At 40.5% G+C, this 11,887-nt stretch overlaps 1 protein-coding gene across 1 annotated transcript; it reads right to left on the bottom strand.

The window, feature by feature from the left end:
• Positions 1-4,495: 4,495 nt before the first annotated feature.
• Positions 4,496-6,701, bottom strand: LOC112182910. The gene is made up of 7 exons (XM_024321473.2): positions 6,445-6,701; positions 6,272-6,351; positions 5,899-6,018; positions 5,504-5,593; positions 5,228-5,272; positions 5,045-5,083; positions 4,496-4,917 (listed from the first exon to the last, which is right to left on the bottom strand). The coding sequence occupies exons 1-7, from the start codon at positions 6,620-6,622 to the stop codon at positions 4,762-4,764; spliced, it is 708 nt and encodes a 235-aa protein (XP_024177241.1). The 5' UTR covers positions 6,623-6,701; the 3' UTR covers positions 4,496-4,761.
• Positions 6,702-11,887: the final 5,186 nt, after the last annotated feature.

The raw sequence follows: 11,887 nt of genomic DNA, 5'->3' as shown, positions 1-11,887 counted from the left end.
TCTTCTATTATTATTTATTTTTGTCTTATATGCCGCTTCACAAACTTATTTGGTTAGTTTACATGAGGGCCTCTATCCCCCGTTTCATGATCCTCAAGAGAAACACTTTTGTATCATAGTTTTATTTTTATATAATTTGCCAAGTAATTTTAAATGCATTTTCTCTTGATTTTTTCTTTTTTAAAAGCTTTTATAAACAAAGAAAATGAGAAATATGAAATGAGAACTAAAATGGAAATGAATAATTAAAGTACTGTAAATGTGTTTCCATTATTATAAATCTTTGCAGAGAAAAAAAAAATATTTTCCTTATTAGTTTGCTATCTTTAACGGTCTTTTTGTATAAGGATACATATGTCATTGAATAATTAAAAATTGAGGGAGGTCTAGCGAGTAAATTAAGAGGTCCCAATAGAATTTTTTTTTTTTTTTTTGAGGTAGTAGAAACTTTTTTTTATTTAAAACAGAAAAGCTAAGAAGTTTTAAAATAGATTGTTGAATAGATTAGGGGGCCCTCATATATATAAATCTTTTGACTAGTATAATGTTTTATGTACTATATATATAGACTGTGAAGAAAACTCGTAAAATTTTTCGTTAATTTTTTTTTTGGGGGGGGGGGGGGGGGAGGGTGGATAGCACACTTTGACCTTAATAAAGATCAGCAACTCATAAAAGTTTTTTTTGGGGGGGGGGGGGGGGGGGGGTGTGGATAGCACACTTTGACCTTAATAAAGATCAGCAACTCATAAAAGTTTTTTTTTTGGGGGGGGGGGGGTAATAAAGATCAGCAACTAGGTTTTAGACAGAATGTTATAGTTGGACCAAGATTAGTTGATATATCAAAACAAATGACCAAATTAGATAGTTTTAAACCATATGAGCAAACACAGTTATGACCTCAAACCACTGGGACCATTTATAACGTTTGCCCTTTATTTTTTTGTATGAAATTGCCCTAAACCTAATACATATACAGTTAATCACCCAACTCAATTAGGTAAGCGGCCTAACCAATTGCTAGCTTTAATACTTTTGTCAATTACTTCACGCTACTGATACCAAAAAATTATTGTAAGAGTTTTGAGATTTCTTATGGTGAGGCTATTACTGTCACTATGCTATGCATATGAAATATCCCATGCCTATAGAATCCAATGGACTAAAATCGAGCTTGTTCAAGTTTGACATCCTGAAAAGGAGAAACAAGAACGGATTAGTTTCGGAGTCAATGCTTCCACGAAAGCTAATATTAAGATTTCCGAGCCTTAATGCTACTAAGAAATTGATTTCCAAGAAATTTGGATTAGACCGAAACAATAATGTTTGAATAGTCAAATTTTGACGCTCGCGGATGCTCTTAGTCCGTAGCTTACGAACGCTCTTAGTCCGTAATATTTTGATGCTCGCGGATGCTCTTAGTTCGTATAGCGTGAATCCCCACGATTCTGCTTTTATATAATCGAACCTATGTTACAGAAAGGTGGGATTTAGAAGAAGGGAGGTTGCAAGTCCCTGAAGAAAAAGAAGATAAAATTAAAGTACAAAAGGCAGGAACTTTAATTTAAAACTTACTTGGTGCTTTCTTGATGCTTGATTTTGTTGTTCTTCTTTTCCTTGTAGTCTTGTGGTTCTCTTCCCAAAACTGTGCGCAAAGATGGTGGCTCGCATGAGGTGATCCTAGGGTAGGGTTCTAGGGTACGCTGCTGACTACGAGTAGGGTACTTATTTTAGGGTCATTATAACAAGTGATATATGCATTAATTTGTACTGAACAAGGCAAAATGGGATAGCTAAATGTCTGTGCTATATTGCACTCCATAGTTAAGATCCCAATTGAGTGGTATACTGTCTGACCTTCCACATGTAGCTCTCTTGGAAGTATAGGGAGGGGTGGGTTTAATAATACTTTTTTTGTTTTCATAGTACTGACGTTCTACATACAGTTAGAGTAGATTGACTCATCTGCTTTATCGACCATTTTAAAGTATTTCAGTCCAAATTGCACAATCCAAAATGGGTTGATCTGATAGTTGTTTCCTAAAGGAAAGTAACTGGCCAAGATAATGGAACAGGAGTAACAGAAAATTTAATTGCATTTTGACATGTTTGCCTAAGGTTTTCTTGATGTCTGAATTTGCAGGTATTGCTGAAGTTATACTTTTGTGGTATGTGCGGTGTATTAAAGGAATGCCTTCTCAGGCGTAACTTCAGTATCGTGCAACAATCTGCCTTTATTTTTTTTTCTTTTTTTCCCTTTTTTTTTCATGTGGTCCTTTCTTTGTCTTGTTATTTATTAGAATTCTCATACTCTTCCTATTGCAGGAGCTTAGATGTGGCATACAAGGTGCAGAATCAGATATAGTACAAGCTTGCCGAAGGGTGAGAACATTTCAGTTTGAACTTCCAATAGTTTGTGTGTTCATGATGTTAATAGAGTGCTCATTCTGCACGACCGAAATGCTAATGATTCTTTTGATGATGTGTGAATACAGTTATTGGTTCATCCAAAAGTTTGAACGTGATGCAATTTCTTCAAGCAATAAATGAGCAAGTTATTTACTTACTAAAGTAAACATGCATAAAATTTGTCTTCTTATTTTGTAACATCATGTCATGTTCTGAACTTCTAATTGAGTGGTTTGGAACAAAGAGTGAAAGTAAAATCATTCAAAGTTTTGCATATGACCTTCATTACGCCAGAAGAATGTGCTTGCGCCGTTATATACATTTACCAAGAATTCATTTGAGATCTTATTTGCAGGAGGAATGCATGACCTTACAGAGAGCTTGAAGAGTTTGCAGTGCACTCTTATTTTTGTGGGCGAAAATAGTCCATTCGGTGTTGAATCTGTGTATATGAATGCCAGAATGGACATGTTGAGGTAGGTTTTTTGTGAATTCCCACCCCATTTTGAGTATTCAAAGAGGGGAAGTTTTCCCCAGTTAATACATTACACTTGCATCCCTTTTTTCTTTTTGCATCAGTCTCTAGTACTAAGGAATGAAAATGAAGAGGCTTTATGTCGTGTACTTCTTGACAGGTTCAGTCGTGTGGCTCGCTGTAACAGGAGCACCCAAACGCCATGCTTACTCCAATCGAATTCTTCCTCATGGGATTTAGCCACTACAGGCAACCACATTTTGCGTCCTCGCCAAGTAATGACTCGGACCCTAGAAGCCCCTCGAGCTGTTTATCCATAGCACCAAAACTGTTTTCTCCTTAGGGTCTGGGTATCAAGCTCAGCCCATCAAAGCAAGGGTAAATACTAAGAGCCGTTGCACAAAGTGTGCAAGTTGATTGTTTGTTGTATAAAATCCCACAAGAGAAGGGGATTGAAAAGCTTGATTGCTTATGGGAGCAAATGTAGCAAATTCTTTGATTATAGTGATGAGGATTGATCTAGTTGGTGGTATACGGATGATCTTTGCTAAATAGGAATCAGAGGCTAGACATGTATGGCTGCATCCAAGAGTAATTCTTTTTCATTTTTTGATCCAAGCATTCAGGTGTTTTTGAAATTTGTTATTTGTATCCAATGAGAATTTTCTTTGAACAATATTCAATGAATTTTTGTACTACTGGATTGCTATATAAGAAAATTTTATTTTTTTGGTCAGAGAATTGTTCAACTAATTTGCTAAAAACAATTGTCCTAGCAAACTTACTAATTTTTTTGGTCTCTCTCTCTCTCAGCTCGCTCTCTCTGCCGTTTTGGGAGTCGGCAACACCCCTCCAGTCTCTCCACCCTCAGTGGTGCGTTTCCACCCTTTTGTGGTGAGGTTTTCTAAGCTTTGGTCTCAGTTTTAAATATTTTCATGTCTCTTTTCCATTTTTTCTCTCCTTGTGCTTGCCCAATTTCTCATCAGATTTCCAGATCTATTCTCAAACCTCCCATCCTCCTCCATCTCAGACACCTCACCCTCTCATCTTCATCCGACTTTTCTCCTTTTCCACAACCCCATCTTCACTTTCAACCCTTGGAGTCTCGACAGGGATCTGTTCACTTAACTTCACACCTGATGATTGCAGCAGTACCGGCAAGCCACCGCAGTGTGTGGACATCGCCGGACCAGTGGTGTTGTGATGCATGGTGGTCTCCATCTCCATGACTACCTTTACTAAGTTCTCTGTTTTTCTTGTTTCTTCATGTGCATGCAATTTCGGTGTGGAGAATGATGGTGGAGAGTTATTTGGCCTCTGGAAGTCAAGCTTCTGTCGGAGCTCATCTGGCCATGGTGGTACTCACGGCGGCCAGCCTGTGTTGCAGCGAAGACTTTGGTTTTAGATCTAGGTTTTCTGGTATTTTGGGCTTTTGGGCCTCGGCTTGTCAGTTAGTTCTAGTTTAGTTTATGGGTTGTCTATTGGATTTTCGGGCCTAGGACTCCTACTTTTTCTGTATTACCTTTGTAATATGGGTTTCATCTAATGAATGAGTTTATTTGACCAAAAAAAAAAAAAGCAAACTTACAATATTGATGTTTTATTAACAGCCTCAGTACTAGAAATGAAAAGGACATTAATTTATGGAGTGTAAAAGCATGCATTACAAATGAATCTTATTCAGTGACAGTCCACACAGAAGTTCCTAATTGGACCAATAGTAACAGCCACTCTCAATACTTACCGAGTAGGTTAATCTAAATAAGGGTTTCAAAGCATCCACACACATTCTTATTACATAAAAAAGTAGAGAGTCGCATAGCTTAATTATCATCCATAAACATTCATGATTTAAGATTCCACTCGAGAATCACAATTCATAAACCCAGAGTCTCGAATTCCTGCGATGCTAGACTCGTCATGAGGTCTCTGATTTTGGGCGCAGGAGGCATATTACGAACGATGCAGTCTTCCACAACCTCCCTTGCTAGCCTTGATCCTTCAAATGTACCGATAATAATAACGCGGTTCGCCTATTCATCAAAAGGTAAAATAAAAATCTTCATCAAACTTACAATCCTCAGTTCAACCTCGAGGTCGAAAGACTAGAATAACTGTACAGCATAATCAGGAAAGGCACAAAGGAATAGAAATACTTACACCCAGCCAAATATCACATCCCGTCAGTCGTTCAAGGTCCTACAATCCAATTTGCACAGTGAAATTTAGCAAAAAGATTGAGAACATATGATAAGGGTTTCTAATTTGATTTCAACTCTTTTGAGTTCTTAGTAAGACGGTGAAAAAAAAAAAAGAATAAATAAATAAACATGAGTTTCACACCCGTAAAGAACCAGCGAGGAGTATCTTCCGCTCAAGAGATTGCTCCTGCAAAGTGCACAATTTATAGTAGAGATTAGGAAAAGCTGATACGGTGTAATTTCGTTAACTAGTCTACACCTTAATTCTAAACATAAACAAAAGCTCAAATCAGCACATAATACGTCAAGCACAGAGTGTGGAGGACATAATTAATTAAATTTAAGAAAATCTAACAGAGACCTGCTACGACAAAGGGAATAAATAAATAAAAACGGAATGAGAGCGATTAAAACATACTGATTCGATTCTATATGTTGAGCAAAGCCCACCTTCCTGATGCCCAATCGGGATGTCTTCAGCAAAACTTCCATTGATGTACTTTATCACCTGAAATCAACATTTTGTAAACTCGGATAATGAAATTGATAGAAAACATCTTTAAAGTTGAGTTGCGTTGGAAAAAGAATGAGATACGGTGATAGAAAAGAGAAACCAGTAGGATTTTAGTTAAAGGAAAACAGAGAGCAGGTTTACACAACTTAAGAAGAAAGAAGTACATTGAAAGACAAAAAGGAAAAAACCTGAATGTATCTCAGTCATCAACGAGATTCCAAAACAAAATTGAACATATAGAGACAAATCAGACAATAATAGCTCATAGGTTTCGGAGGAGAAACAATAGTCATACGTACCACAGGAGTATAGAGAAATGGCATCAATTGCAAATATTCAAGAGCTTTCCTAGCCCTGGCAACATTAGCTTCACTGTTTGTGTTGCTTGTGGAGAATGTCATCTCACTGTGTTGGTCAAGCTGTGAGCATGAATTAGAATAACCCGATTTAGAATAACCCGATTTAAAGAGCAAATGGTTCAGATTTCCAGGTCCAACATTATAATTATATTACACACACACACACAAGTTTATTAGTCAGCTGATTAGAAACAGATTTCATCAGATTCAGGCCAGGAACCTACTACTTTAGTACAAATCCGAATCTTACTAAACAGACCGGTTGATATGGATAGGTTATCAATCATAATCTATCTGAAGAAGACCCAGATACCTGCACAGTCAGTTGGCAAGAAATGTCATACACCTTGAGAGCATCTGTCAGCTCGGTCAAATATGGTTGCAACCTTCGTCCTGTAAATACCAAAATACCAAACAAACACTGTTAATCTCAAACCTAATTAAGAAAATAAAGAAGCTGACAAGTCTAAAAGAAGAGAAGAGGACCTTTGGTTTCAGTGAACCACCTAGAGAAAGACCTATAGACTTGATCAGAAGCGACGAACTCGCCATCAGGTGGGGGGGTTCTGATTATACTGGCATCAGTTTGTGGATAGTTAATTTGTGGATAGTTAACTCGTTTCGCAACACGCAAAAGCTCTTCTATGGGCGTATGCGAGGACATCTCGTCGTCCGGATTAAGGTGGCGGAGAGATTTCTAGGGTTCGCGATTTTCCCTTTATCCCGTCACGATTTTTGGACCCTCACATTTTATAATATTTAATGGTGTAGATCTGTGTTAGCATGACGGGTGTATTTACTCTGAATATTTGAACAAAAATATTAGTTTATGTTTAAGTAAATCCGAATTGTGTCTATCCCAAACTCTAGGTTACTTGACCTAGTGGTAATAAGATTTAATTAGATAATTTCGGAGAATCTTAGAGATTCCTATTCAATGTATGATTACATTTCCTTGTATGATTCAGATTATATGCCTTATAATTCTCTATATAAAGAGGCCTCTATTATCAATAAGAATACACATCGATTTTCTCTTATTTCCCGTTTCTCTAAAACACGTTATCAGCAGGATGCCCTAACTCTGAAAACCCTAATTTCGTAGCCCTCAATTCCAACATCCACCACCTCACAGATCGAAGCCCTAGTCCCAAGGAGCCCAGAACCGGCGGCAGAACCACCGGAACCAGCCGAAATCTACCTGAACCGGCCGTCTGAGAAAATGAACAGACCCCTACCTCTTGTGCTTGCCCCTGTCGATATCTGCCGACAGCCCCGCGATCGAGATTCTGCGACCCCGCGGCCTCACGATTCCTCAACCCCACGCCTCCTCAATTCAGCGACCCCAGCGACTCCGCAACCACGCTGCAATCCTAAGAGGTATGTTTTCCTAAAAGTTCCCGCTTTTGAGTTTTTCCTCTTTTTCTCTTCTTTTTCCCAGGGACTTGCAACCTCCCTTCTTTTACCCCCCCCTTTTTTCATCATAGGGGAGACCAAATTAAGCTTGGAGCTTGTTGAGATCTCCAAACTTAGAGTTTGTAGAGAATTTATGATCGACCACTTACGTCATTGTTTCGATGTAATCCAATACCCCCGCTTCTGTGATTTCAAGTTAGTTCTTGACTACAACTCGGAAGCACTTTGCATTAAATCCTTAATAGAATTCTGTGGTAAAGAGATCACAAATGCAATGTTGATTGAGAAGTCTCTCTCTACCTTCCTCGTCTCTTCATTGATGGTTGCTAAGAACTATCGAATCGATGTTACTAGAGGACGAATCACAAGGTTTCATGAGCTTATTGGAGCTATGAATGTCGTTGAAAAGCATGACAACATCCTTGTGAAGAACTATAATTTGAGATCTGTATAAACAAAGCTTATTCCGTAATCCAGTTATAGTCGTGCCCCTAAGAGAGGGTGCCAAGAGCAAAACCGCCAAGAGCGAAACCCTAATATTATGGATACTTCTAGACATTCTGGTCCATATAATCGCTCTACTTGGGAAGGTAACCGCCAAAATAGGCGAACACGGAACCGAAGAGGTCAATGTGGAAAGAGAGAGGGAGGCAACGCCTCTGGCCATGTTAGTGGCGCCACCAACACTAGGAGCCATCTAAATGACGCTTTCAAACCGCCTCAATCAATGGAGTTTGAGCAAAGAGATGTATGTTCTCGATATGGAGTATCCAGTCATTGGGCACACATTTATAGAGCTCGTGAAGAAATTGTCACCACCTACAAAACATATTGTGAAGCAAGAGAAGCTCACTTTGTGGAACAAGAAGATCATGAAGATGATCTAGAGTGAAGGGTTGAAAACTACAAATCTGGCTGGGATCAATAGATCGCCAATTCTGTTTAAGTCTTTATTTTTCCTAGAGATGTAATAGGCAATTGCCATATACTTTGTAGTAAATACCATTGGTTTAGTTTTTCTTCACATAGGCTTATTCAAAATGAGTATGATGTCTAGGAAGGTTTTGAGATAAGTGGTACTTAAGCGAGCTTTGCTCCACCGACATCTCTCTACTCACCTGGTCATATTTATTTTGGAGTTACCGAAAGAATTCAAACGACTACCTTTGTTTTGCATTAGCTAGCATTTGGATTAGATTCTCCTAATGGTTAAGAGACAATGATGTACTACATCGGCTTATGAATAAAATTTCAAGTTCTTTTCATTATGACTCCATTTTGATTCTGAGCATATTATTTTTGTGACTATGATGGCTGGGTCATCAATATTAACTCAAGGAAATGGAATAGCCCAAGTTCCCCTTGCCAAACGGCACCTTGATTACTGTCACAGAAACTCTCTACTCTCCTAGGGCAAATGGCACCTATGAATAGCCAATGGATTCCATGCGAAAATGCATGTAGAGAACAAAAATAAGCTCCTTTGCAATACCTCTAATGATTACGAACAAAGGCGCATCTTAGAGAAGTTTATGTGTCTCTCTAGTGGACCCTATGTCACTATTAGAGCTATTAAATCCAATAAAGTTATGAGAGAAGATCTCTTAGATTTAGATATATAATGGCTTTGTCATGACATGATAGTTCATCCTAGTCATGATGATCCGTCTACTAAAGGCTTCACACGGACATCTATTCTTTCGAGCGAAATGAAGCATGAATCAAAAGTTGATTCTTGGACTAAGTGTGACCGCCACCGCTGCCTCTAGTGTCGCCACCTTCTACCACCAGCCTAGGGCTACCATAGTCCCTATCCATGACACCATGGATAGCGTCCATCATGGTGATGGTGCCCTAGGTGATGCTGCAATCACCAACTTTGCTTCAAATAGTGTTTCAGATGCTCAGGCCTAACCAAAATCTTCATTGGTTGCTTCTAAAGCCTATTGCTCGTTTTACAAAGCCCGTTCCTTAGGGAAATTAGGACTGAGACCGTCCTATGCAAAGGATATAATAATATTCATTCTGTTCTTACATAGAATCCATGGGGATTCTATGGACTGATTCAACCAATTTGCGGACGTTTAAATATCTCATGATGATTGGTTGACACTCAGACACGCTAGTCACGTGTTGTGCCATTGTCCACTTGTAATGCTGCTTATGCTACACTCCTAGCAAATATCATATGACAACGAGCTCACTCTCCGGATCATCCTATTCTGTCAATTGGACTACTTGACGATGCTAGAAAGTTTACATCGAAGACTTTCGATAGTTATTGCAATAGAACTGATGTTGGACATCTTATTCCCATGAACACACCCAAATGGTCTTGCGAAAAAGACTGTAATGGTAGTCCGGACATTGGTAATGCGCACCAATCTCCTTATATCTGCTTGGGGTGATGTAATATCGCATGTAGTTATGCTAATTCGTCTACGACCCACTACCACTCAATCTACCTCTGCGTTATTGTAAAGTCTCGAACCTGAATTCACCGGTTTACTAATCATTTGGACGGTAAACGATCTTTATTTTCATTTTTACTGTCGTTTCAGTACTTGTAGTGGCCCTAAAAGTTGACTTTTTGGTCGGGTCAAACTTTGAGAAAATGTTCTTCATGAAAGTTGTAGAGGACGTTAAACCGAGCGAGTGCATATGTGGTACGTAAAAATTGGAGTTCGTATGCGAAAGTTATTAGCGAAATACGAAAGTTACTGTTCATAGTAAGTTTCTATAAAAGGTGGAAACTACTGCGGTAAGTTTTCATTTTCGGAAACTTACTGAGTTTTCTCTCTCCTTTCCCCCGATCCTTTCTGCTCCTTTGATTTCTTCCTCCTCCAGCCACCCCACGACGGAATCCGGGCACCAGCAAGTTCGTCTCCTTCTCCTTGTCACACCTGTGGTAGTGTTTTTCGATGACTCAGCCAGAGGAGCTCGGATTTGAGCCGTGAAGCTCACTGTAGCAATTTGGAAGGTTTGTCGATTTCCGGAGATTCCGACCGTCTCCGGCCAACAAACCGGCGTCGAAGGTGCGGTTTTCGCCAAGGATCATTTTTCCCCTAGCCTTGAGCCACGATTTGCAGTGTAGAGGGAGAATCGATCAAAACCCGATCCTAGGGTTCTTGGATTTTCTGGGTTTTCTTCACCGGCCAATTTCGAGCACTTAAAGGTAAAATTGGAATGTGCTGTAGTTGAGAAACTTGTTGGGTTTGTTGTGATGTTGCTGCTGCCAAAATTTGGCGGCCATCGGAGGTGGTGGCCGTCGGCCTGTGGAGGCCATAGGCCAGTTTTCTGACTTCGATTTTTAGCCTATTAAATTCTATAATTGATGTAGAGCTCGTAGATGTGAATTTGGTTGGAATTGAAAATGAGATCGAAATGTTCAAGGGTTCCCACAGACGGCGCCAATGTTAATGCTCAAAGTCTGGAGGTAGCCGATCTTTCGTTTAACGCGGGTTCGGTGGGCGGACCGCTACTCTGAGGACTTGATGGCCTTCGCTAGCTATCACACGAGAGACAGGGCGTCAGAGGGAGACCGTGTTGGACGGTCTTCACTTCTCCGATGCCTAAGTCAGTCAATGCATATAGGCAACATAACAATAAATGAGTAGTAAATATGTAATTAATGAGGAGAGAAGAGAGAACCTTTTATAGGTGAGGAGAAGGTTGATCTTCTTCTTGTTTTCGATGTGGGACTGATGTGCTTCGATTCCCAGCGTCTGGAGCTTCTGATGCTACGTTGGGGCGGCGCATGGCGGCGCGTCAGGGGTGGTCTGGGGGCGATCCGGGGCTCAGGCGGTAGCCGGCCTGGCTATGTTTCCGTAGGTCACTCCTTTGGTGGGAGTTGGTACCTCTGGCGGTACAATGAGCGTGGCTCATTATAGCTAATTATGCTTGCAAATGCACATGTAGGTACAAGTCCCCCAAGTCCCCAATTAAGGAGGGCAATCTTGGTTGGGGAGTTGATCGGCGGTGTGAAGCGTTACCTCCGCTAGACTTGTAAAAGCATAATTAGCGTCAGTGCGTTGTCAACCATGGATTTTCTCAGCGAACGTTTTATACCCTTTCGGGTGGGCCCCTGCTAGGCCCCCCAGGGAGTCCTCCACTCCCTAGCCAAGACGGACCTCCGGATGGTCGGCAAATTGTTTGTTGAGGGGGAGCTGCACGGAGCAGAGGGTGTTGGGTAGGGAGCCCAATCTTTAATACCCAAGTGACGGGGGTCAATGTACCTGATCAGGTCCGTCGTAGACTGTTGACAAGTCCCCGTGTCTCGTAGGGACTATCTGACTGTAACGCCCGTGGCGGTCTTTGTCAGTGTGAAGCGTAGCCTCGGGATTCATCTCTGGCGGATATCCCCCCGCTGGTTGTAGCAGGAAGCAGCGTCGCGTAGACGTGCCTGGAGGTATTTTATTGAGCAGTGTTGCGCTTAGCAAAGTATGCGGTTTGCAAGATGGAAAGGGAGTTCTGCCAGCGGTGTTGCGTGTAGCGGAGGCTGCCTTTCTTGCAA

The sequence above is a fragment of the Rosa chinensis genome, chromosome 1 (assembly GCF_002994745.2).
Source record: "Rosa chinensis cultivar Old Blush chromosome 1, RchiOBHm-V2, whole genome shotgun sequence".
In the NCBI taxonomy this organism is placed as follows: domain Eukaryota; kingdom Viridiplantae; phylum Streptophyta; class Magnoliopsida; order Rosales; family Rosaceae; genus Rosa; species Rosa chinensis.
The sequence above is the reverse complement of the archived record's forward strand: the minus strand, read 5'-3'. Positions and strand labels throughout refer to the sequence as shown.